Consider the following 27,944-nt stretch of genomic DNA (forward strand, 5'->3'; position numbering starts at 1 on the left):
TGAGTGTGTATGTGTGTGTGTGTGTTTTAGCCAGCGCCTGTGATTTGGTTTGCCAGTAAAAATGTGAAGTTTGACACCAGTCTTCTGCTCTGAGAAACCCGCCTCCCCGCGCCCTTTTCTTCACGTCTCTGGGAGGTCGAACATGCAGATGGACCAATTCTACTGTTGCTTTTTAGAGAACCAAAGCCTGAAGCCACAGAAGAAGCCTGGAGTAGAACCCAGTTCAGTCATGTGTAATCTTCACGTTGCCCTCCCCTGCCATCTTTACCCTGGTTCTGAAGTTCATCAAGGTCCAGGAACTTGCTGGGTTTGGGGTTGAAGCCCATGGCCGCTTCTCGCTCCTTCTCCTTCTGCTTCTGGAGCTCCTGCTCACGGGCCCTTCGAGAAACCTCCTCCTGCAGCTGATCCAGCTCGCTACGGCCCTCACCTGAACACACACACACACACGCACGTCCTCTTCACTATTCTACTACGAGGTTACTAGTGCTGTCTGTAGGGTCTGTAGACCCTGTGCTGACCCAGTCTGAGGGCGCTGATGCTGCTGCTGCTGCTGCTCCATGTTGGGGACTCCAGCTCCTGCAGGATGGCACCGCTGCTCCTGGATTTGGGCACGGAGCGCCAGGAGGGTCCCGAGGTCACGGGCCTCTTGGAGCCCTCCTCCCTGCTGTGACACAGAGAGAGAGAGAGAGAGACAAAGTCACCTCCGCTGGTTCAGACTCCGGTTCTCTGCTCCGCCCTCTTTACTCGCCGTTCACGCCAGATCAGCACCGGAGCACAACTCATCGGCACGTTATCAGCACGAGTAAAAATAAAAAAAAAGATTAAAAGCCGCGGAGGTTCAGACTTTTTCTTAGAGCACAGCACACCACACCAAAAAGAAGCGAGTTCAATCCGTCACGCACAGGTTTAAATATCCAAACGTAACCCAAACTCAGCCAAAATACCGCCATTTTTCTTAGTCTCACTTGCGTCCAGACTCATTTTACTGTAGTGAGCTTTCAGCATTTCAGTCTTCGTCAGGACCGGAATCTGCGGGGGCGGAGCTCCAAGTTTCGTGCTGTCTGTTGTCTTCCTGGGTGCCAGTTACTTTCTACTGGTATATTTTAGTTTTAATGAATGCAAAGTCAGTATAGTACCGAGTAGAACAGGTATTAGTAGTCAAACCCATTATATAATTAAAACAAGTTTATGTTAATATTATATTATTATTACCATATAGACTCACGATAGTGAGTTTCACATTAGTGAGATAGTGAGTTTCAATCTCAAAATTTCACATGTTGTTAAACTAAATTTATGAAACCCTGAACCCTGAAAAGCGACAGGGGGGCAAATTAAGTAAGAAGCCATTAAAAAAAGGTAAACCTGGTGATGAAAGTGATTATCACCGCTAGTGCTGGGTGATCAGCTTTTGGCATTTTTCACGGCCAGGCGGACTCTACCAGCATGCTTTGCGCGGAGGGAGGAGGTGTTTTAGTCTAGTTTTTATTCGCCAACAATATAACATGCTAGATTTCATTATACAGGGTGGCCATTTATATGGATACACCTTAATAAAATGGGAATGGTCGGTGACATTGAACACATTATATAAGTGGTCAGAAACTTGTAAATAACTCATGAAAGAATAAAGTTACGTTAAAACAACACCATTGTTTTTTTTTGTGAAATTTCCAATAAATTTGATGTGTCACATGACCCTCTTCCTATTGAAAAAACAAAAGTTGGATCCAAGATGGCCGACTTCAAAATGGCCACTATGGTCACCACCCATCTTGAAAAGTTTGCCCCCTCACATATACTAATGTGCCACAAACAGGACGTTAATGTCACCAACCATTCCCATTTTATTAAGGTGGATCCATATAAATGGCCCACCCTGTAGTTATCATCACATGACCGGCATTTGCGTTGAAATGTGTCCTCGATGGAGGGGATTGGAACCCGCGCCCCCGCACGTGAGTGTTTCGTGCCCAGGCCGGCGTACCTGTTGCCGCAGGGCTGCCGTAACGGCAGGTCCATGCTGACCGGGCTGCTGCTGTTCCTCTCGCTGCTCTCGTAGCCGCTCTCCATCCTCTGGATCAGGCGCGGCGGGGCGCCACCTCTCTCTGTGGCCTCCACCCGTACAGGAATTCTGGGTAACGCCTCCACCGCGGCCTCGCCATCTTCGGCCGGCCCCACTTCCGGCAGCGAGTGGCCGAACACGGCGAACGCTTTGTGGCGGTGGCCGTCGTGGATGAAGACGCTGTCGATGTTGAGCACCTCCCGGCGGGGGCGCCACGTGGGCCGGTAGCAGCGCCCCCCGGTGGAGGAGCTGGACTTGGACTCGCTGCTGGTGCTCTCGTCCTCCCAGCTGTCCCTCGCGCCCAGCCCGGAGCTGCAGGGGGACGAGGGCGGCCGGCCGGGCATGACCACGCCCGCCGGATCGCGGTAGCCTGGCAGGCCGGCGACTGAGCGGGGTCTGGACAGAGCTGGCGGCTGCGGCTGCTTCACCGACTCTTCTACTGAAATACAACGGGCATCCTTCACATATAGGTGACCTTCGTAATTAAACCACGGGACAAATATTCTAATTTCCTGTTTTCAGCACAACATGACAGTATTAGTTTTGCAGGAAACCTCATGGCCTCGTAGCAAATCGCTTTGATCGAGAATTTAAGACCTTCAGGTCAGAACGTAGCAGCGACGAGCCACTGATATCTGTATTACGGCTCAATATTAGACAAATACAGACAAAAGGCTGCTTCAAGGGTACGGGAACATTTCATTTATATATTCCACACGCTGCCACAATCATGAAGGCTCTTCTTCTCCTGACCTGCCGAATCTAAGCTGTGGTGTGAGGTGACGGCGTGGTCACTGCTGCAGACCACGGTGGCCTGGGAGTCCGAGGAGAAGTGGCTGGCGGTGGACTGGTGGTGCGGGCGGGCGCGCCTGCAGCCGGAGCTGTCGGTGGACGAATCGGTGCGAGTGTCGCTGGAGATGGACGGCTCCCGTCCTGCGCGACAACAGAAGGGGGCTTTTACTTCTCTCCCTCTGAAACGCGACATGATACCAGCCATAGATACGTAACACTGACCGGTCACAAACACTGACAAAAAACTGTGATGTATTAAAGAAACACATCTTCAATCGAACTGCCAAGGTCCCACTGAGGTCCCCTTGATGAAGGTCCCGTCCCCACACACTGCTCCCCGGGCGCCTGTCATGGTGCCCACTGCTCACCAAGGGAGCCGGTTCAATACAGAGGACACGTTTCACCGTGTCACCGTGTGCTGCGCTGCAGTGTCTCACCATGACAATCACATCACTTTAACATTTACCACAAATGTCACTTTACGTCACTTTACGTCAGTATGTAACGTTGTTTAAATGTTACGTGTAGAACCAGGTTGTAGAGATGTACGTAGCTGAAGTGACGATAAAGCTCAACTGGAACTTGATTTTACGGTGGAAGAAGCGCCAGTAAAACTGAGCCAGTACGTTTCCTCACCATCCTTCACATCCTTACCGCTGTCTTCACTGTCTGAGCATCCCTTGCTGCAGTGATGCAAGTTCAGGTGAGTCGGCGAGTCCTGCAGCGCTACTGGTGTCCCGCGGGGGTCGGCGTACAGCAGGAGCAGGGGCTGGTAGTGTCCCTTGATGCAGCGCGACACCACGTCCTTCCATTTGGGTCCGATCTGCAGAACGGCCGAAAAAACAAAAATGAGTTCACCAGCCTGTTTATTGGGTTTAATAGAGCAGCTAATTGAGTCATTTTATCTTCGTGTCCAGCGAATTTGGATGGCGATGGGCACCTCTTTGACATGTGCATCGTCAAAGTACATCCATTTGCGGATCTTGGTCTGGAAGAAGAACGTGGAGTAGTGCTTGCCGTAGTAACACACCATGCCCACGAGGTAGAGCTCAGACTGCTTGGCGCGTTCGTCCGTCACGCGATAGAAGAGCTGCGGGGGTTAAACGTTTCGGTGACGTTGCCGCCAGACATATAAAATTACAGAACCACATGAAGTGCCGTAAAAGGAAGCACCACTAGATGGCGGTGAACATGCAAACAAGATGTCAGCAGCATACAAGGAGTTTATTTCGCCCCCAGCTGGTCTGAACGGCAACTGAATTAATTAGGTTTGACTATTGCTTCAAACAGATATGGATAAAGCAACAGATTAAAACTGTAACTGCAGACTGTTGATGTAACTGTGACTACTGTTGTTTTTGTCAACCAAATTTTTCTAATTTTTTTTCAATGTGGTTTTAAAAAAAAAAAAAAACTAGACTAAAATGTTATTTTCTCTCATTTAATCACGTTATTAGTATTATCTCTGTCACACAGACAATGTCACTTCCTCATTCCCCGTTCGCGCATTATTTATATTTTAGAATGCTTGAGGTGGGTTACAGATATATGGTGGCAGGTTATAGATATATAGTGGGGGGTTATAGAAATATGGTGGAAAGATATAGATATATGGTAACTGGTTATAGATATATGGTGGCGGGTTATAGATATATGGTGGCTGGTTATAGATATATAGTGGGGGGTTATAGAAATATGGTGGAAAGATATAGATATATGGTGGCGGGGTTATAGATATATGGTGGCTGGTTATAGATATATAGTGGGGGGTTATAGAAATATGGTGGAAAGATATAGATATATGGAGGTGGGTTATAGATATATGGTAACTGGTTATAGATATTTGGTGGCGGGTTATAGATATTTGGTGGCTGGTTATAGATATATGGTGGCGGGTTATAGATATATGGTAACTGGTTATAGATATTTGGTGGTGGGTTATAGATATATGGTGGCTGGTTATAGATATTTGGTGGCTGGTTATAGATATATGGTGGCTGGTTATAGATATTTGGTGGCTGGTTATAGATATATGGTGGCTGGTTATAGATATATAGTGGGGGGTTATAGAAATATGGTGGAAAGATATAGATATATGGTGGCGGGTTATAGATATATGGTGGCTGGTTATAGATATATAGTGGGGGGTTATAGAAATATGGTGGAAAGATATAGATATATGGAGGTGGGTTATAGATATATGGTAACTGGTTATAGATATTTGGTGGCGGGTTATAGATATTTGGTGGCTGGTTATAGATATTTGGTGGTGGGTTATAGATATATGGTGGCTGGTTATAGATATTTGGTGGCTGGTTATAGATATTTGGTGGCGGGTTATAGATATTTGGTGACTGGTTATAGATATATGGAGGTGGGTTAGATGGCTGGGAGAAAAAGACAGCGATCATTTGACTTTTTTTTAATGAAATGTAAAAGAAAACAGAATGTGTGTCAAAAAACACGTGAGAAATGCGGCCACTGGAATGGATGTCAAGTATTCTTGAGTCTATGAGGTAATACTAATATAATAATAAGATAACCTTGTTTTAATTATGAATATTCTGTATGTTCTACCCAGTACTTGCATTATAATGACTGGGTTAAATAAAATTGCGTTACTAAAAAAATTATTACAATACAAATTTTCATTCACTAAAACTAAACTAAAATATTCATGGATAATTTTGACTAAAAATAAGACTAAAATGCTCAGACTTTGTTGACTAAAACTAATAAAAACTCAAACGGCTGCTGGACGAAAAGACTATAAAACACCTATAGTTCTGACATGATGGTGGTTTTGAAACACACTTGTAAGAAGGAATAACAAGCAGAAGAAAAAAAAGGTACAGTTTTATGATCAATACTTGCACAATTCAAATTTATGATGGTGAGAGGGAGATTTTGAGGTTATTGTGAAGCGATGCAAAACAACCATTTTAATCATCTTTTTTAACTAAAGCCAAAAGCTCTGAGAACTTCATCGCACAGCAGATGGAGGAGGGGACATGGGGCACAAAAGAAGACTAGAAGGGGACACCCTTACATCTCCCAGACGCAGGCAGGTGCCTAGGCTGTGAATGACGTCCTCAGCCAGGTCTGAGTGGTCCGAGTCCCACACCAGGCCAATGCTGATGATCTCAGGCGAGTTCATGAGAACGCGGCGAATCCGAAGCACCTCCCCGCAGTTACTCTGCACAACAGAGAAGGGTTTTCTGGGTAAGTGTCTGTTCTACTGAAAGGGTCCAAGCAGCATTCAGATGCAGAACGAGATGAAAAGAGTCCTTTTCCTGGGTGGCAGCATCCAGGCAGGCCTTATGTTTTCAGCACCCTGTGTTCTAGAACCTTCCTTTGAGTCATCGCCCACCGCCGAGGAGCTTGGCAGGGCCGCGAGGAAACAGCCCGAGACGGCCCTGCCAGCCACGGCTCATCCATCAGCGAGAAAATACAACAAGTCGGCCTTTGTGGTCTCTGACAGACTTGGAGGTTCATCTGGCAGGAGGAACGAACCCAGAAGGACTCGCTCACTGAAACGCTCCTGGGCCAAAAAGGCCTAGTGCAAGTCAACAAAGTGACCACCTCGGATTATCGGCATATTACAGAAATATACATATTCATCCCACGTGATTGAGTTTTCAGGTATCGGTACGTGCCTTCAAAAATCGTATATTAATTATAGTCAATTATTGTCATGGGGTCGGCGTCTGGATTCCATCTTGATTCCTTGTGGTTTACGCATTTTTCCCAGATTGCCGAGCTTTCTTTGCCTCAGCTTGGTCCCTTGCCTGAAGATTCGTCTCCCGCCTGTCCAAAGGCCACGGTAAAGGCCGGAATTGACCGTGACTTGACCGTGACTTTTTCCGTGTGTTCTGTCCCACACACATGAAACTGTGTGATGGTTTTAAATCGTATAAATAAGAATGAATCGTAATGTAAATGTAATGTGGGATTGATTTGTTTAAAAAGCCCTGCTATGGATGGACAGACCTGGCGCTGCCATTTTTGCGTCCTCACCGGACAGTTGCGCAGGTCCCCCATGGTGCTGGCGTTGCGGAGAAGCTCTCCGAACATGTCCGGCGTGGGCTTCTCCTGGCACTCCAGCATCTTGACGGCCTGGTTACTGCAGCAGAGCACAAGCATAGCCACCCGTCCTCAAGTACCTCACGTGGACCTCACGCTCGGCCCCGCCCCTCAACCGACAGCCAAGTCGGGCACCGCGCACAGGTCTCCGCTTACCATAATGAGGTGGTGGAGATGTAATGGACCATCTGGATGAAGGGCAGCGGGTCTGACGTGGCTCCACAGCTGTTACACACACACTGTACAGACACACCATGTAAATACATGTGCACACACACACACACACACACACAGATGCACGGATAACAAGCGCACTCGGAGTCTGCATTTGTGTGTGTGTTAACCTGCTCAAACAGGGTCATGGCGAACTTCTGATGGGGGATGCAGTGCTTGGCCGTACAGATGTCCTCTCTGGTCTCGTCAGAGATGTGGAAGTGGATTCGCATCAGGAGATTCTCCTGCGGGGAGGAAAAAGTAGTAAACGGAGAAAGTGTGTGTGTGTGTGTGTGTGTGTGTGTGTGTGTGTGTGTCCATTAGGTCCCAGACCCTCTTTGAACTGCTCCTCCCTCTACTGTAGTGCTCATTTCTAAAACGTGCCCACCAGGGCTGGGCCACGTGCCCTAAAACTCGCTATAAAACTCGCTATCGGACATTTTCAGGGATTTACAGGAATTTATCTCAGTGCTGATCTGTGATATGAATGTGCAAAAGCCAGCAAAACATCCCAAAATTCACCAGCAATATTACACGTTCTGAGACATTGCATTAACATGAGAGTAAAAAGGCGCCATTCGGAGTTTGGCCCGTGGAGGCTCATGAAACCGCGTAGTTGCGTTGGCCAAGAAAAAAAGCTCTTAATTAGACTAAAATGCACTTTTGTAGATTCAGCTCCTGGGGCTTTACTGCGGGGGCTCGGGGGCGTTTAATAAATCCATACCTTCAAACTCCTTACATCCACAATACGGCCTGAATATAAATGAAGCTTTAAAGGGAAAGTAGGAGTGGAGCTTCGGCCCCGAGGGGGAGGCCGGCGTATCGATAAGCTCATGCACACACTTCATTGCAACTAATTAAGCAAACCTCATTTGACAGCGCAGCACTTTAAAAAGGTGCAATATAATGTAAAATAACATAAAATGATAAAGATTTTCTTATGGTGATGCATGTAAATGATCTCGTTTGTCACAGGGAGAAGAGAGCGAGGAGAAGAGGACGAAACTCACGAAACACTCGGCGGCGTCGTCCATGATGCCCAGCTGGAACCGCTGTTTGTCCTGGAAGGTTTTGGCGAGGGCGCAGCGCAGCGCATCGGACGGAAGAACCTTCTCACTGCTGAACTGGAACTGAGCAAAGATGCTCTGCAACATGAAAAATGCAAAAACACAACTTACACACACACACACACACACTTCCAAACTCACCGGTCCCAGAACACCCGTCACCGCGGTTTAAAGTCATATTCATGGTGGATGCGTGAATGGAGCCGCGTAGCGGAGCGATGGAGCGGGGAGTCGATCGGTAAATCCCCCCGAGAGCAGAGTTTCTCCCTGCAGCTGTGCTCCACACACACTTTACAAGTCAGGTGAGGAGGAAGACTGTAGTCGAGTGTTTAGTGTGTGTGTGTGTGTGTGTGTGTGTGTGTGTGTTGGCTGCAGTGGAGGTGCTGACTGCAGCACTGCGCCAAGGAGAGTCGGGAAGGGCTGGGGGGGGGTTCTGCTGGATGGGATACAACATTTTCCTTCCCTCCGCCACGACACTTGCTAATAATCACACACACACACACACACACACACACACACACACAGTCCACAGATGCATGCTACAAACGCATTAAAAATGAGGCAAACTACACACACACACACACACACCTTGCACAGCCAGTGACAAGGAAACACAGGAGGCCGAATTTTCTCTCTCTCTCTCTTTTCTGCAGTAAGATCTCTCTCTCTCTCTCTCTCTCTCTCATTCCTCTATACTACTGCAGATTCATAAAAAGTCTCCAGCCAGAACCTCACGTACCTCACGTACCTCACACTCCTCCACGTTCATTAGCACGAGCAATTGGAGCAATTAAGCTAATTCTCCCATAAACCCACACACACACACACACACATTTAGTTTTATTCTTTAGGTTCTTTAGGATCAATAAAACGCGCCATTCGAGTAGGTCCTGCTGATGTCCGTCCACCCACACACACCGTCTTACCCACCAAACCCTCGACAAATATCTGAGCAGGGACAGCAAGCGTCTCCATCACACCTCGCACAACAGGTGCGTTGGAGAGGAGGAACTTTTACAACATCAGCGGCGACACGGACCAAAGGGTTAAAAGCGCATCCGCCGTACTGCAGCAGCAGCAGCAGCAACTACGCCGAGCACCACGCGGTGCGGCTAATTATCACCGCGCTATAACGTGCTGCTGGAAGTGAAATTTGGACATTAATGGCGGAATTAATGAAGAACCAGAGGAACGAGGGGTTTACCTTCAGCGCGCAGAAGATGCACGAGTCCTCCATGCACTTGTGGGTGGTCAGCTGCCGGAAGCTCCTCCGGAAGATGTCCAGGTGCCAGAGGACCTGCAGCCCGACAGAGAGAAAGGAACCGCGCAGCTCCATCAGCGCCACCTCAGAAGCCAGATCGATACCCTCCACCTCCTGTCCCCACCGCTGTCCCGCAAACGTCACTGGTCTGCACTACTGTGCACACAGCGAGGGAAAGGCGAGGTGATGGTCACACGGCGTCCTCTGCATTTAACCCTCACCCTCGGTGAGCAGCGGGCAGCCATCGCCGTCCCACCGGCTTCTCTACACGACTGATGATGACTCCAGACACGTCAGTGAGATGAGAGTTCGTGGCGTCAGGGGAGCGCAGACTGAGCACGGACCTGAAATCCCGATTAACATTAAACAGCGTAGAGCGAACGCCAGTAAAACGCCAATCGAGCTCAGAGGGCTTTCATTTCGCCAAGAAACGTCATTACGATACAACCGCATCCATACAGAATCGCGATGCATCGATTATTAGAATCATTTCCATAATCTTTCACAATACATTATATAAGAATACATAATTACATCTGCTGCACTGAGATTCTATAAAAATAATATTCATGTTGATATTTTATTCACAGGTGATTGTTGTGTCCACTAGCGGTCATCATATCATTCAGCAGACCACATCCATGCACACACCATGCCGAAGGTGGGGCCAGTGGGAAGGGGCCCCGTAATCAGAAGGTTGCCGGTTCGAATCCCGGTCCGCCAAGGTGCCACTGAGCAAAGCACCGTCCCCACACACTGCTCCCCGGGCGCCTGTCATGGTGCCCACTGCTCACTCAGGGTGATGGTTAAATGCAGAGGACACATTTCACTGTGTGCACCGTGTGCTGTGCTGCTGTGTATCACATGTGACAATCACTTCACTTTGTTGAAGTGTGCAGCCCTGCAGCTTCTAAGGGGAACAGCAGGAAGTTGGGGAGGTAAAAAAGCTGATTGCAGCAGAGGACAGGATGACAGATTGCACAGTGCTGGTGTAGCGTTTCCTCCCCTCCTTCCTCGCACTTTTATTTTGTGTGTTTGTGATGAATCGGCTCCCCTGATGAATGAAAAAAAAAAAACCCACACACACACACACAGACACACACATATTCCTGTATATATATATCTGTCCAACCAAAAAACTCTTGTCTTAACTAGTATGTGCTCTTTTATATTATTATTCATGAGTTCTGTTAAATCTATAAGTTACCTTGATCGCCTTCTCAGCACATTTTCAATCAGAGAGCAGCGCCCTCTAGTGGTGCTTCCACATGGAACATTTCCACATAGACTTTTTCAGACAATTATATAAAATATTATGTGTGAATGATGTATCAGCCCCAAGTCTACTTTTTATTCAACAGCTGTTTTGAACCCAGCAACTATGATAATTAAATCTAGTTCCATCAGGGAAGCTGGGAAATGAGCAGCACAGACCACTTTGTTAAAGCCGGCTGCGGGCGGACCTCCCAGCACCTGCTACCTGCAGGAGTCACCATGCTCCATCCAGTTATTCCCTTCTTCAGTAATCCAGTAATTAATGTGTCAGACGCTCTACTGAGGTTCACCATGATTCGTTCTGTGGAGCGGAGCCCCCTGTTCTGCTGCTCCCATTCAGGCCACTATTGTTTTATGTTGGAGGTTCTTCCATCAGGCACCTTATGACCCACAGCCATATAAAAGTTCTACTGCCATTTAAAAATCTACCCGGAACAGGTCTGAACCCTGCGGACAACTTTTTCCTATTAAAACACACATTGACACATTGCAATATGAAACGTTTACTGTGTGTAAAAACACTCCGTCACACTGCTCCAACCTCTTCATCAAGTTTGCGGATGACACGACTGTGGTGGGACTCATCAATAACAGGGATGAGTCTAACTACAGAAGCGAGGTGAGCCGCCTGGCCAAGTGGTGCGGAGACAACAATCTCTCCCTGAATGTGGAGAAGACGAAAGAGATTGTTGTTGACTTCAGGAGAGGAAACACTCAGCATGCTCCTCTGACCATCAACGGTGCATCTGTGGAGAGAGTGAGCAGCACCAAGTTCCTGGGTGTGCACATTACCGAGGATCTCTCCTGGACAAAAAACACCACTGCACTGGCCAAGAAAGCACAGCAGCGTCTTTACTTCCTCCGCAAACTAAGAAGAGCAAGAGCACCAGCCCCCATCATGCACACATTCTACCGAGGAACCATCGAGAGCATCCTGTCCAGCTGCATCACTGTGTGGTTTGGAGCCTGCAATGCGTCCTGTCAAAAAACTCTCCAACGCACAGTAAGAGCAGCTGAGAGAATCATCGGTGTCCCTCTCCCCTCCCTCCCAGACATCTACAGCACACGCCTCACCAAGAAAGCCCTCTGCATAGCAGCTGATCCCACCCACCCAATGCAAACCTTCTTCAGCCTGCTGCCATCAGGGAGCAGAGAGTCTCCAGGCCAGGACCAGCAGACTGAAGGACAGCTTCACCCATCAGGCGGTCAGGAAACTCAACTCCCTCCCGGCTCTGCCCCCACTCCCCTCACTCCCCTCTTCTGCTCCACAAACTTTCTGAACTCTAAATCACACAAACTGACCATGCACCAGTCACTCTGTGCAGCTCTGGTCTGCCATCTACCTCACTTTCACTTCGTCATTTTAAACTAAAAACTCTGTTGCACTATTGGTTTTTGCACTCTCCTGATGTTGCACTCTCCACCATGTGCCCTTATTTGTACATGGTGTTTTTAAAATTGTATATTGTGCCTTTCTTTTTAAATTGTATTTATACTCTGTATTCGTTACTGTTACTGTTTTTGTATTTAATGTTATTCTTATGGGTCAGAGAGTAACGTAATTTCAATTCTCTGCATGTCCTGTACATGTGGCAGAATTGACAATAAAGTTGACTTGACTTGACTTGACTTGACTTGACACTATGGCTAAGTATCAGCAACAGACACAGCTCCTCACAGTATATACAAGAATAATACTACTAAGTATATAATAATACTACTAATACTAAGACTAGCCAAGACTACTACCACCTTTAGATTAGATTAGATTAGATTCAACTTTATTGTCATTACACATGTACAAGTACAGGGCAACGAAATGTAGTTTAGGTCTAACCAGAAGTGCAATAAGCAGCAAGTGCAGGATACAGTTCAAATAAGTTAAGTTATATATATATACATAAAGTGATATGTGCAGTACAAAGTGATATGTGCAGTACAAAGTGATATGTGCAGTGCAGTGATTATCAAGAGTGAATGGGGGGGGCAGAGGAGTTCAGCAAGGAAACAGCTCTGGGAAAAAAGCTGTTCCTAAGTCTGCTGGTTCTTGTCCGTGGTAGCCTGAACCGTCTGCCTGAAGGCAGGAGAGAGAACAGTTCGTGGGCCGGGTGGGAGGAGTCCTTAAGAATACTGCGAGCTCGACGCAGACAGTGCTTCCTCTGGATTTCCTCAATGGATGGAAGTGGAGTCCCTGTGATGCGCTGGGCAGTTTTCACCACCCGCTGCATCGCCTTACGCTCAGCAACAGTGCAGCTTCCATACCACACTGTGAGACAGCTGGTAAGGATGCTCTCTATTGTAGAGCGGTAAAAGTTCAACAGGATGGTAGTGGGTAGCTGGTTCTTTTTTAATGTTCTCAAGAAGAAGAGGCGCTGGTGAGCCTTCTTGACCAGGCTGGAGGTGTTAATGCTCCAGGACAGGTCCTCTGAGATGTGGGTCCCCAGGAACTTGAAGGATGTAACAGGCTGCACAGTCATCCCATTGATGTGGATGGGATCATGCGAGCCTCTTCTCTCCCTCCTGAAGTCCACAATGAGCTCCTTGGTCTTGGTGGTGTTTAAAAGAAGGTTATTTTCTGTGCACCAAGTGGCCAGATGCTGGACCTCCTCCCTGTAGGCAGTCTCATCGTTGTTGTCGATGAGACCTATCACCGTGGTGTCATCTGCAAACTTAATAACGGAGTTTGATCCATACATAGGTCGGCAGTCATGGGTGAAGAGGGAGTAGAGGAAGGGGCTCAGCACACAGCCCTGTGGTACACCAGTGTTGAGCGTGACAGTAGTGGAGCGGATGTGGCCTGACCTTACATGCTGTGGTCTGCTGGTCAGAAAGTCCATAATCCAGTTGCAAAGTGAGGTGTTGATGTCCAGGGCTCTAAGTTTAGAGATTAGCTTAGAGGGGATGACAGTGTTAAATGCTGAGCTGAAATCAACAAACAGCATCCGTGCATATGTGTTTTGCTTGTCCAGGTGTGTGAGTACAGAGTGCAGCGCTATGGAGACTGCATCCTCTGTGCTCCTATTGCTACGGTACGCAAACTGGTGTGGGTCCAGAGTTGGTGGGAGGAAGTCCCTCAGATGTGCCAGGACTAACCGCTCGAAGCACTTCATGATTATGGGTGTGAGTGCTACAGGGCGGTAGTCATTCAGGCATGTTGGACTAGAATGTTTCGGCACTGGTACAATGGAGGTGGATTTGAGGCATGTTGGAACAGCTGCTTGGGCGAGAGACATGTTAAAAATGTCCGTGAATACGCCAGCGAGCTGCTCTGCACATGCTCTAAGTACGCGCCCCGGGATGCCGTCTGGTCCAGCAGCCCTGCGCGCGTTGATCCGGCTCAGTGCAGTGCAAACATCTGAGGAGGTGAATGTGATGGGCGAGTGGTTGGTAAAGGAGGGGATCTTGACAGCAGGTTGCTTGTTGTCTCTTTCAAAGCGAGCATAAAAGTCGTTAAGCTCATTCAGAAAGAGGATATTTGTGGTTGTGGGGGCTGAGTTGCTGGGTTTATAGTCTGTAATGGCCTGAATGCCCTGCCACAAGCGTCGAGGATCAGCATTGGAGAAGTATTCCTCTAGCTTTAGTTTGTAGCAGTGCTTGGCCTTTTTGATGCCCCTCTTCAGGTTCGCCCTGGAAATGCCGTAGGCCTGTGCATCACCCGATCTGAAGGCATTGTTGCGTGCCTTCAGCAGGAGACGCACCTCCTTGTTCATCCAAGGCTTCTGATTAGGGTATGTGGTGATCTGTTTCTGAGTAGTAACCGTGTCTATGGTGGTGTTAATGTAGTTCAGAACAGAGGAGGTGTAGATGTCGATGTCCGTGTGAGAGCCACAGGTGGCCTGTGAAGCAAACATACTCCAGTCTGTGTGTTGGAACCTGTCCTGGAGTGTAATGTCAGCCCCCGCTGGCCACACTTTGATGGTCCTCACTGATGGCTTCACACGGTTGATGAGGGGGGAGTACTTGGGGGTGAGAAACAAAGAAAGGTGATCTGATTGTCCGAAGTGGGGGAGGGGGGTCACAGCATAGGCTTCAGCCATGTTTGTATAAACTTGATCCAGAGTTTTGTTTCCTCTGGTGTGACAGAGAATGTTTTTATGAAATTTAGGAAATACCGTCTTCAAATTGGAATGATTAAAATCCCCCGCCACAATGTATGCAGCCTCTGGGTGATCAGTCTGTTGTTTACTGATGGCCGCATGAAGTTCGTTCATAGCAAGCTTGGCATCAGCATCAGGAGGAATGTAAGTGGCAGTTATAATGGTGGATGTGAACTCCCGCGGCAGATAGAACGGTCTGCACTTAACCATGAGAAACTCTAGGTTAGCTGAGCAGTTGAAAACTCACTTGTTCAAAAAAGTATTTCAGACGAATCTAACACACACGCACATGCACACACTGCACAAAATAAAAACATTTAAATTAATTTTTTTTCTTCGTCTGGCACTTAACAATTTCCGAGCAGGTTCTTTATCTGACAAGTTGGGCCTTATCAGGGTTCTTGGTTTTGAAAACTCCAAATCTTTAGAAATCGAACGAGAATTGCTGGTGTCGTTCCTCCTGTAAGTCGCTTTGGATAAAAGCATCTTGTAAGTAAAGTAAAGTAATAATAATTTTGGATGGAATATATTTGCAAAAAAAAACATAAAAAAATTTAGGCTTCAATTTAGCCTATGCAAATTGAAGATGGAGATGGAGAATTCATTACATTGGTGTCATTTTATTCAATAGAGGGATGAATTTAGCATTTTATCATATGCTAATTTATTTTATCCTAAAAAGTTCACAATATTATTAATAGTCCAGAAAGAAAAAGGAAAAATAATAAATCCGCAATTTTCCTGAATGTGAATGCACTTTATTGCAGTTCAAGCGGCTGTTTCATGGTAAGTGACAGTGGTGGCCTAGCGGGTAAGGAAGCAGACCTGTAATGGGAAGGTTGCAGGTTCATATCTCAAACACTGCTCCCCGGGCGCCTGTCATGGTGCCCACTGCTCACCAAGGGTGATGGTTAAATACAGAGGACACATTTCACTGTGTCACCGTGTGCTGTGCTGCAGTGTTTCACAATGACAGTCTTTGAGCTTTGAATGCAGTAAGTGTTTTATTAAAATAAACAGAATCATTGGAAGCCAGCAGCCTACCATGGTGTCCTTCCTCACCCAATAGAATTTAACAAAGGCTGGTAGTAGCCTAGTGAGGTAACACACTCGCCTGTGAACCAGAAGAACCAGGTTCAAACCCCACTTACTACCATCGTGTCCCTGAGCAGGACACTTAACCCTGAGTGTCTCCAGGGGGCGGGACTGTCCCTGTAACTACTGACTGTTCTGGATTAAGGGCGTCAAGTAAATGCTGTAAATGTGCAGCGGGGAAAATAAGTATTTGACACATCAGCATTTTTATCAGTGGGCTATTGGCACAAAATTTCCACCAGATGTTGCCATCAAGACAAATATTGAATTCATACAAAGAAATCAGAACATTTAAGTATACAAGTTGAGTCATAATAAATAAAGTGAAATGACACACGGAATAAGTATTAAACACGTGAAGATAACAAGGTGCAAAATGGCCAGGAGATCACCAAAGAAATTAGTCATTGAAACCGCGCTCAGAGCAAGATGGAGGAGCGGTTGCTGTAGTTCTGCCAGGTGTGTTTTCACCATAAACGTTGCTTCTTGTTGTAGTGTAGAAGTAGCACATGATACGCGTGGACCGTTTCAGATCGTTGGAGGTATATAGTTATGAAACGCGCTATGCGTTGAGGCTCCAACTTCACAAAAATGCAGAATCTGATGTGATTTTTGGCAAATATTATACCACTATTATGTCATTTTTACATAAATTCCATCTCAGCATGAGTCTGATTATAAGAAAAAATTTCATGACAAATGCAACAAAATCTTATATTTGAAAAGCCTGATTAGAACTGATGGTGCCTTCAGAATGTATTCAAGATTCAGTTTTAAATATGACACTCTGATAGACAAAACTAATGCAATACTAAACATAAAAAAAATTTTTAGGGTCACCCACAAACCCCATATCCACGTGTTTATTGACTGATTGTGTCGTCCCCGACGACAGCAGCTAATAATCGTCGTCATGGATTTAGAATGCGAGAAGCTCCCTCTCCGTACGGGGAAATTACATGGGCAGCAGAGTGCAGTTACTAGTTTTCACCTTCTGCATCATTAACGCAACAGGAACTCGATTTTCACTCAATTCTGTGTCACACAAATGCAAACATATGTTGCACTGCCGCAAACATCTGATAAGGTCAACCAGAGAGACCGACAGAAACAAGAAGCTGCTTATCTGTGTGTTGTAGAGGAGGAACTAACTAGTGAAAGTGACGTGATTGTCATTGTGAAACACTGCAGCACAGCACACGGTGACACGGTGAAACGTGTCCTCTGTATTTAACCAGTGAGCAGTGGGCACCATGACAGGTGCCCGGGGAGCAGCGTGTGGGGACCTTTATCAAGGGGACCTCAGTGGCACCTTGGCGAGCCGGGATTCGAGCCCACAACCTTCTGATTACGGGGCTGCTTCCTTAACCGCTAGGCCCCCACTGCCCCATAACTGCCTACCTAGACCTTTTTTATTCAAATCATTTGTGACACACAGAGGATGAAAAAAGAGGAGGAGCCTTAGTGCATTATTATACTTACACACCTACTAATTCCTCATTTTCCTGTCACGTGACACGCCCATGTGCAGCGCAGCATCCATCTCCCCCCTTTCTCTACACTCCTAATGCCCCTTATACACAAACCTGACCAGGTTATCACTGCATGAATTCCAGCAAAGTGACCACGGCCATTACCGACACGAACCTGCAGGTTATCAGGCACTTTTATTCCAGTGAACGTGACCACGCCCACTACCAACACCACCATGCAGGTTATCAGGCGCTTTAATTCTAGTGAACGTGACCACACCCACTACCAACACCAACATGCAGGTTATCAGGTGCTTTAATTCCAGTCAACATGACCATGCCCACTACCAACACCAACATGCAGGTTATCAGGCACTTTAATTCCAGCGAATTTGACCACGCCCACTACCAACACCAACATGCAGGTTATATCAGGCGCTTTAATTACAGCGAATTTGACCACGCCCACTACCAACACCAACATGCAGGTTATCAGGTGCTTTAATTCCAGTCAACGTGACCACGCCCACTACCGACACCAACATGCAGGTTATCAGGCGCTTTAATTCTAGTGAACGTGACCACACCCACTACCAACACCAACATGCAGGTTATCAGGTGCTTTAATTCCAGTCAACATGACCACGCCCACTACCAACACCAACATGCAGGTTATCAGGCGCTTTAATTCTAGTGAACGTGACCACACCCACTACCAACACCAACATGCAGGTTATCAGGCGCTTTAATTCCAGTCAACGTGACCACGCCCACTACCAACACCAACATGCAGGTTATCAGGGGCTTTAATTCCAGTCAACGTGACCACGCCCACTACCAACACCAACATGCAGGTTATCAGGGGCTTTAATTCCAGTCAACGTGACCACGCCCACTACCGACACCGCCATGCAGGTTATCAGGCACTTTAATTCCACGCCCAGTGGGGAAACTGGTGAATGTGACACTAGAGAACATGCCCCATTCACTACATCCTATGTGACACCAAGACATGGCACCTTTTTGTTAAAATTTTGGGATTTGGGAAGTAATCTTGTGTATTTAGTAAAACTGATTCCCAACCTGAGGCACTAAAAATAAGCGTAAATAATTTTTCAGTCATCTTTCTGCCATCACTAATGCAATCCTAATGGAGGGATGTAAAAAATCTGAGCTGTACCATCGGTTCCACAGTGTTCTAAAGCAGACTGCATGCAGCACCACACACCACAAACCCATTGAAGGAATAATAAAAGATTTGCTAGAGACAATGGGGTAAACGTTGGTGTAAGGCAGCACAACTCCGCCCCCTACCTGCAGCGCGCTGTTGAGGAAGCAGCTGTTCTGGCCCGGCTCGTTGCTGAGGCCTTTGCTGGGGGCGATGGAGGTCATAGTGCGCGGGGTGAAGGCACCGTGCAGCCCGCCGCTGCCCGAGGCAAAGTAGTTCCGCTTCCACGACATCCTAGAGTGGATCTCACTTCGGCCAGTCCAACACGGCTGGTGACATCGTCCCCAAGACGATGGGACACACACACAACGCAGGAACCACGCTGAGGTGTGTGTGTACTACGACATCTCTCTATGTCACTCCCATGTGAGTGTGAAAATATAAACGAAGGAAGAGAATGTAGAGACAGCGGGGCGAAGTGGAGGCGTGGCACAGGCTTTGGGAACGCCCAGAATGGCCAGAGAAGCCCCTCCCCCCTCTATTCTTCTTGCAGATGATTTGCTGCTGAGGCTGTTGAGTAAGTCCCGCCCTCCAGTGTCCTCGGCTACTGGAAACTGACTCCCCTCTGTCCTACCTGTCTGGGGAAAAAAATAGATTCCTGTCAATCACTAGTTTCACAATTCAACAAGATTATTGTTCCAAGAATAAAGCATCATGATAGATTCAAATTAATCCAGTAAATATAAGTGCACTGTGCGTTCAGGCCATGCTACAGATCAGGTGGGTTCCAGTTGTGAGTCTTTAAATCTAACTTGTCAGAATCGAGTAGGTACGGTGGGGCAGCCACCAATTGGGCCAGTTGTCCCACTTAAAAAAAGAGGAGGTCTGTAATACACTTCAACTGTGAGAGACTGTAAATGTAAAAAAAATACAGGAAATCACATGATATGGTTTTTAAAGCATTTATTTGTATAATTGTATATTTGTATATTGTATATTGTATAGGGTGGTAGTAGCCTAGTGGGTAACACACTTGCCTATGAACCAGAAGACACGAGTTCGAATCCCACTTACTACCATTGTGTCCCTGAGCAAGACACTTAACCCTGAGTGTCTCCAGGGGGAGACTGTTCCTGTAACTACTGATTGTAAGTCGCTCTGGATAAGGGCGTCTGATAAATGCTGTAAATGTAAATGTAATGGTGCTGAAAATATGTATTTGGCCAACAGCAAAAGTTCACCTCAATACTGTAATGTAATCTTGCTTGGCAATGACAGAGATCAAACGTTTCCTGTATGTTCTCACCAAGGTTTGCACACACTGTAGCTGGTATTTTGGCCTATTGTTCTATGCAGATCTTCTCAAGAGCTGTGATGTTTTGTCTATTGGATTGGGGTCTGGACACTGGTAATCCTTTTTACATAGCCACTCCTTCATTGCCCGGGCAGTGTGTTTGGGATCATTGTCATACTGGAAGATCCATCTTCAGTGCTCTCACTGATGGAAGGAGGTCTTTGCCCAAAATCTCACGATACATTCATCATTCATCACCATTCTTCCTTTTCTTAATACAGATCAGTTGTCCTGGATTGTCCAGGTGGTCTCTGCAAAACTTTAGACGGGCCTGGATATGTGCTGACATAAGCAGGGGACCTTTCGAGTGCTGCAGGATTTTAGGGTGCCGTGGTGGCCTAGCGTGTAAGGAAACAGACCCATAATGAGAAAGTTGCCCAGGTGCCTTTCATGCTAACCACTACTCAGGGTGATGGTTAAATACAGAGGACACATTTCACCGTGCTGTGCTGCAGTGTTTCACAATGACAGTCACTTCACTTTCACTTCACTTAATCCATGAAGACGTACTGGGTTACTAATAGTACTGTTAACACACTCACCTATGAACCAGAAGACCCAGGTTCAAATCCCACTTACTACCATTGTGTCCCTGAGCAAGACACTTAACCCTAAGTTGCTCCAGGGAGACTGTCCCTGTAACTACTGATTGTAAGTCGCTCTGGATAAGGGCGTCTGATAAATACTGTAAATGTATGTAAATGTAAAAACAATTGGATAAAACACCATAATGTATTTTGTTTTGTGCATTTCTGTGCTGAGTGTCCTGTCCAGACGACCTTCAAACTGAATGTGCGGCAACCGGGCCGCCTGTCCCCCATTTACACACTGAACCTGTCAATCACGACTGGGCTGGTTTCCTGGGTGCTTCTGTTTGTAAACATGTTGCATAACAGGCTGGCAGAGATTATAAAGACCCGAAACTGGCCCTCGTTCACACACACACACATACACCCACACACACACATACACACACATACACACTCACACACATGTACACACACACACACGTCCACACACACCCACACACACACACATACCCACACGCCCACACACACACACACATACACACACCTACATACATACACACACACTGTCACACACACCCACATACATACATACACACACACACTGTCACACACACCCACATACATATACACACACACACTGTCACACACCCACATACATATATACACACACACACACACATACACACACATACACTGTCACACGTCCACAAACACACACACACACACACAGTGTCTCACACACACACACACAGTCAGACTCACTGGGGCAGTGGTGGCGCAGCGGTTAAGGAAGTAATCAGAAGGTTGCCGGTTCGAATCCCGATCTGCCAAGGTACCACTGAGCAAAGCACCGTCCCCACACACTGCTCCCCGGGCGCCTGTCATGGTGCCCACTGCTCACTCAGGGTGATGGTTAAATACAGAGGACATGTTTCACTGTGTCACTGTGTACTGTGCTGCTGTGTATAACAATCACTTCACTCACACGCGCACGCACACACACACTCTCTCTCTCTCTCAAATCCCCTTTTAATTCCTGATGGTGGCATAATTCCAGTGCTTTGTTGCCAGGATATGCTGCCGTGGAGAAGCCTTGGCAACCGCACCGAGTAAACTGGGCTCCTGCAGGGGTGGAGGAAAAGGGAGGAGGGGGATTTAGGTAAAAACGTTTTTAAAAATTGGTCTACTTTACTCCCTGAATTCTTTTTCACATTTATTTCTCGTGGTGTTCGGCTATATACTTGGGTAAAACTGTGCACAGTTGATGTTGTGCAGGAACAGAGTTCAAGTGGGGTGCAGAGTAGATATCATCACAGAAATTCATTTTTGGACAAATTGCACAGCCCTGGTGTGTGTGTGTGTGTGTGTGGTGTGTGTGTGTGTGTGTGTAAATGAGCTGGGCAAGTCCCTTTCTGACATCTCTGACAATCCCAGTCCGCAAGGTGCCACCGAGGTCCCCGTCCCCACACGCTGCTCCCCGAACGCCTCTCATGGTGCCCACTGCTCACCAAGGGTGACGGTTAAATACAGAGGACACATTTCACTGTGTTATCATGTGCTGTGCTGCAGTGTTTCACAATGATAAACACTTAACTTTCACTTTAATCTGAACCCATGGCCTCCATTTTTATGTAGTCCTCTTTCTGGATTCCAAACCCCCAACCATGAACCATGAATTGAGAGAAACCGTTACCCCATTACCCCATTACCCCATTACCCCATTACAGAAGTGCACCAGTCTTTACAGTTACAGCCCTGTTACACTATTACAGAACTCAACACAATTACATGGTTACACTGTAACATCCCGGTACACAATTACACCTTTTAAAACAAACACTCTACCATATCACACCATTAGAAGAGTCTACACATGTATATATTACAGCACAACTCACAATGGCTTACTGTTACAAGCAACGGGACAGATTCTGATTGTACCCAGAGCACAAAGCGCACGGCAGGACTTCCACTGAGCTTTATAAAATTAAGGCCTTAAATATCATGACTAAATGACCAGTAATCCTTAAATCCAGAGTTTAAAATACTGCAAACCCATAAATCAAATGAGAAAAGCCTTCAATCTGTCAGTCATGCGGCAGGAAAATGAGCAGGGGCGTCCCGGCCTGTCATTATGATTTTAAAATTCCAAAATAAAATCTTGGAATCCTGGAGGGACTGCATGATAAAATTTGAACCAGCATTTTTCATTATTCTGCTATGGACATGGACTTTTAAATGTACTTAAATATACTGCCTGTCGTCCATGGTTACATCGATATCACGATAAGAGTTTTATGCCATATTTCACTGTTTTAACACTGTTAGATAATTACAGCACCGTACACAGTTATACTACAGGAACACCCTGCTGCTCCACCCTGTCATGCTGGTTCCACCACGACTGTCCCATAAACCAAGCAGAGAGAGAGAGAGAGAGAGAGAGAGAGAGAGAGGACAGTGGACATGTCGCATGGGGAGTTGGGAATGAAAGAGTTATTTAAAAAATGGCTCTTTCCGGTTACAGTACCGACTTGTGCATCTTAATTGAATCTTAAAGTATCACACACACACACTCGCAGGTTACATTCAGTGTGCCCTCTTCTCTGGTCTAATATAATAACTCAGACATGATGCTCCAAATCCCCCTGCACCCACGGAGCCACAAAATAGGACAGGATCAAGTGTGAGGACTTTTTCCAGGACAAGCCTCAGCAATACTGTCAAAGCCTCCGTCCTCTGACTGTGTGTGTGTGTGTGTGTGTGTGTGCGTGCATGTTGGAATGGACACAGTGACCAGTGCTGATTCAGCTTCGCAGCACTGAAGGTTCATGCTGCCGATGGCCGGCTTCCCAAAACTCAGCAGCATGAAGCAGTGAGAGGACGTGTGCAGCTGGGCGTGGACGTCCTTCTCTTCCACCGCGTCTTCCATGCGAAAAGAATAAACAATAAAATATCGCTGTGCACGTCAAGATTTTAAATAAAATTTGTACATGTAAACTTGCAGCAGAACCCAGCACTGATTCCTTATCAGCAGCTCCAACAGATGGACTGTCCTGGACCAGGTCTTCAGTCGTCCATCTCCGCCTACAGACCTTTCTTCCACTCCACTTCACATCTCTGACCCCCACTTTGTCCTTCACCCTCACTTCACCCATCAGATCCAAGACTGACCAGCATCAGTCATTCATTCAACATAACCTTCACTCTGTCTCACCTTCATCTGTCTCTTCCTGCACAACCTCATTCTTCTCCTTACCCCTGGAACCACTCTCCTCACTTTCACTTTCTATGGATCATCTTCCAAACCCAAGAGGACCTCTTCCCCTGCTCCCTGGCTATCTGAGACATGGACCTGCTGACTCGGACCTGCTGCATTATCAGAAAGTCCTGCGCAACTTCTCCACTAACCTCACCTCTGATAAATCTACTTTCTACAAAGCAAAACTGGAAACCTCTGTCCTCCACAGCAAGAACTCCACAACACCCCCCTGAAGGTTTCTTCACAGCCACAACCCCTGCTCCACCCTCCATGCAGATCCTGGTTCAGTGCCATAAATGCAACAGGATGTAAAGGAGGTTAAATCCACTCGTCCACCAGCGTGGAACAGGGGCAGAAGGGGGCGCTGCCCGGCAGGGCAGGTGGTGGAGCAGCTGACCCTCATGCAGCCCTGCACCACACAGCTGGGCCTGGGAATCCGGGCAGCGTTCTCTCCTCGGCTGCCTCCAGGAGCCTGACGGTTCCTTCTACTCTGTAAAATTTCCAAAAATTTCAACACATGAATTATTCTGTTTGATCCTGTCACAAGGGGTGATCTTCATTCTGATATCTGGTGGCTCCATCTAGTGGTGAACACTTAAACAACACTGAAGCCTGAATTTACATTTAGAGCATTTACCAGACGCCCTTATCCAGAGCGACTTACAGTCAGTAGTTACAGGGACAGTCCCCCCCCCTGGAGACACACAGGGTTAAGTGTCTTGCTCAGGGACACGATGGTAGTAAGTGGGGTTTGAACCTGGGTCTTCTGGTTCATAGGCAAGTGTCTCACCCGCTAGGCTACTACCACCCTGATTTAGTGCTGTTGAGTCTTCTCTAATGCATGTTATACAATTTAAAATCCGATTCCTCTTTTACAGATAGTGATCAATATATCAGATATAATCAGGTATAAGTACCAAACTCTTGATGATATGCATCATATTTCATAGGAAACTTCGTTATGCAGAACTTGAAAACGTTCTGTAGTTCCCTTTCTCGCAGCGGGCGAGAACTGATCTCTTCCCTGCTGTGAGGTGGGATCTACACCAAAGCGAGAACTTCCAACTCAGCAGGAATGTCCCGTTCCAGACGGAGCAGCGGTTCTCTCATGTTCAGGACACATAGTGGTGGACGAGAGAGACACACATGATTCTTCACTCCAATTAAAACGTGCAGGAATGTGCAGCTCGTGACAGCTTGGCCACACGACTGCCACTCATGACATTAATATCCGAACTGTCAATATTCCAACAATTAGCTGAACCGCAACTATACAACAAGCTCCTTTCATTCATTAATGATTAACGAGGCAGGGTTCTATGTAACTGGTGGACACAGTGAGGTTTTTATTAATGTAGTAGTACATTTAGTAATAGCTGTTAATTAAGATGCACAGATTTATTGGCTGAATGTCCAATATTAACCCCTTTGACTAACAACATGGTAACAGATGATATTTAAAAGCAATATTTTACAATCGCTAATCAACATCCCCATTTATGTCCGTACTTCATTAATGGTTTATTGTTTATTTCCACGCATAACTAGTACAGACCGACTTTATTATAAGAGTCTGCAGGTCCCCGTCACCCTGGCCTGGAGATAATGGATGGATGTAGAACAGGTCAAGATCCACTCATCCACTTCCAAAGACTCACAAACGCCCGGCGAAAGGCAAAACTACAACTGGCGCATCCTAGCAAGCATTTCTACAATTTATTATTATCATTTTTTTATTCATGTGCCAACATCGCTCTCATCGAATTGGATGAAAGGAGATGATATACTGATGCCTCTGGTCATCGTCACGCGTATTCAGCCCGGGGACGAGGACAGTACAAGACGAGCCTGGCTGCTGCAGACACTCAACAAGCCTAAACTCACACTGGCTCAGGATCAAGGGGTGAGATGTCAGAAACGAAGAAGAAGGGGGCGGCGGTGGCCTAGCGGGTGAGGAGGCGGAGCCGTAATCAGACGATTGCGGGTTCGAATCCCGATCCGCCAAGGTGCGTCCCCACACGCTGCTCCCCGGGCGCCTGTCATGGTGCCCACAGCTCACCGAGGGTGACGGTTAAATACAGAGGACACGTGTCACCGTGTTTCACAAACTCTTCACTTAATAAAGTCAATAATCAATATCAAGACCAGCAAAAAAAACTCTTCATTTTTCAATTGACAGGGATAATTAATCCGTTACTCATCATTCAGTCCCGCCCACTGCTAATGTTTTTACATTTTACAATTTATCAATAACATTAATAATAACAGTAATAATAATAAAGTTTTTGGCCGCCTGGCACCTTGGTTAAGAAGTGTTAATGTCTCTGGATGAGTTTGCAGGAAAGAGGTCCCACTGAGCTGAGCCCCGTCCCCCACACGCTGCTCCCCGGGCGCCGGTCATGGTGCCCATAGCTCACTGAGGGTGACGGTTCAATACAGAGGACACGTGTCACCGTGTGCACCATGTGCTGTGCTGCTGTGCATCACATGTGACAATCACTTCACTTTCACTTTTGAAACGTGCCGTTGAGTCTCCACATCGGGGCAGTGGTGGCCTAGCGGTTAAGGAAGCGGCCCCATAATCAGAAGGTTGCCGGTTCGAATCCCGATCCGCCAAGGTGCCACTGAGGTGCCACTGAGCAAAGCACCGTCCCCACACACTGCTCCCCGGACGCCTGTCATGGTGCCCACTGCTCACTCAGGGTGATGGGTTAAATGCAGAGGACTAATTTCACTGTGTGCATCGTGTGCTGTGCTCCTGTGTATCACATGTGACAATCACGTCACTTTATCACAACCACAACTTTTAGTAATTAAATGATTTTTGATATTGGCATTCTGTATTGAGTGATTGAAGTAAAACCGGCATGAGGAATCTACTCCATGTTCTATATGTTTGTACGACATGTCGTCGTGAGGAGTAGCAGCTCTACGGTTGTATATAGGAAGACAAACCAAAAAGTCCTATTTATTCTCGCCCTGACAAAAGATGTTCTAAAGCTGTAATAAGCCATCATTTGGAATGGAAAGGAGATTCTGCAGCTGGCTCTGCGCCGGCCTCTTTTAAAGCTCCTTGTTCGAGTTTCACAGCTAACAAAAGGCCGACCGACCGGAAGATATTTATATTTGTACGAGGAATCCCACGCTGTTGGTTTTATTGTTCTGTGAACTTTGTCCACGCGTCACGAGCAGGACCCTCACGTTCCGACGACTGAGCTTCCAGTGGAACGTATTATTTCTGGTACCTTCACCACCCCGTTTTTAACAAGGGAAAAAGGAAGCTGATAAAATCCAATCGTTCCCGTCCTGTACTCCTCCCAGCACATCTGACAGGAGGAAGACAGTGACGCTCCTCCTCCTCCTCACTCTCAGGTTATAATTTAGAGCAGAAATAAAAAGATTAAATTGTGTTGTGTACTGCAGTGTTGTGACATAGATATGCATAATCCAAAAGCAATAAAATAGTCATCTTTTTAATTTTTTGTGTATATAGAATTATGCCTTTATATATGTATTATAAAATGCATCGGATAATATGATTCATATATTAGTCTTGTAGGGTAATATTTTGTGAGTCTGCCCCCCCCCCCCCCCCGCCCCCCCCGTGGGTACAGTACAGTGACGTCACCACACCAGCGGCTCGCTCAGCAGAACGACTGATGACGTCACCCGACGTACGCCGTGGCCGTCAACGTGAAAATGCGAACGCGTGCAGCTATAGTACCAATAATAACGGTAATAAAAACTTTACTTCATTACAGCGTAGCCGGGAAATATCCGCACCTGGAAATGATGGTGGAAATAAAACACTGAAACATGTGGACACTGTCAACAAGTCCCGCGTCTGCAGAATATAACGCACCTTGTTCATTTCATCAATAAAGAAATCCTCCTCATATCAGTAGCGCGTTTAAAAAGTCCGACCTACTGAAATGAATAAAAAAAGAAAAGAGCGTTAAAGAGCAGAAGGGCAAATCCACGCCACGCCACGCCATGTCACGCCAACGCAGCATCTGGACGCGTCGCCCGCGTCCGCTACGCGCGGAATAAAACCTCCTTTTACTCACCTTCCTGCAGCCGGCGGAGACGCAGCCGCACGGAGCCGCAGCCGCAAAGAACCGAGCGGCCGCGACCTCCGCAGCTGCGTACTGCTGTCAAACAGCGCTGCAGCGGGACAGAGCAAATCTCGCGAGAACTCGGCTTACTGAGG

At 46.9% G+C, this 27,944-nt stretch overlaps 2 protein-coding genes across 10 annotated transcripts in view; one reads left to right on the top strand and one right to left on the bottom strand.

Moving 5' to 3' along the window:
• The window catches only part of LOC114764417 (inactive ubiquitin carboxyl-terminal hydrolase 54-like), a 135,729-nt gene that overhangs the window by 24,495 nt on the left and 83,290 nt on the right, over nt 1-27,944 (top strand).
• On the bottom strand, nt 7-27,906 carry LOC114764408 (inactive ubiquitin carboxyl-terminal hydrolase 54-like). 9 transcript variants are annotated; one of them, XM_028954036.1, is made up of 15 exons: nt 27,802-27,884; nt 27,597-27,661; nt 18,735-19,226; nt 9,425-9,517; nt 8,164-8,298; nt 7,285-7,398; nt 7,097-7,179; nt 6,875-6,986; nt 5,907-6,053; nt 3,798-3,947; nt 3,512-3,680; nt 2,819-2,998; nt 1,988-2,504; nt 519-664; nt 7-427 (listed from the first exon to the last, which is right to left on the bottom strand). In XM_028954036.1, exons 3-15 carry the CDS (start codon nt 18,879-18,881, stop codon nt 228-230), a joined length of 2,193 nt encoding a protein of 730 aa, XP_028809869.1. In that variant the 5' UTR covers nt 18,882-19,226; nt 27,597-27,661; nt 27,802-27,884; the 3' UTR covers nt 7-227. The 9 variants fall into 9 exon arrangements, with proteins under 9 accessions (XP_028809869.1, XP_028809870.1, XP_028809875.1 ...); XM_028954037.1 differs by having other exon boundaries at nt 18,735-19,222; nt 27,802-27,883; XM_028954042.1 differs by lacking the exon at nt 27,597-27,661 and having other exon boundaries at nt 1,988-2,501; nt 6,875-6,980; nt 27,802-27,906.

The sequence above is a fragment of the Denticeps clupeoides genome, chromosome 15 (assembly GCF_900700375.1).
Source record: "Denticeps clupeoides chromosome 15, fDenClu1.1, whole genome shotgun sequence".
Taxonomy (NCBI): Eukaryota; Metazoa; Chordata; class Actinopteri; order Clupeiformes; family Denticipitidae; genus Denticeps; species Denticeps clupeoides.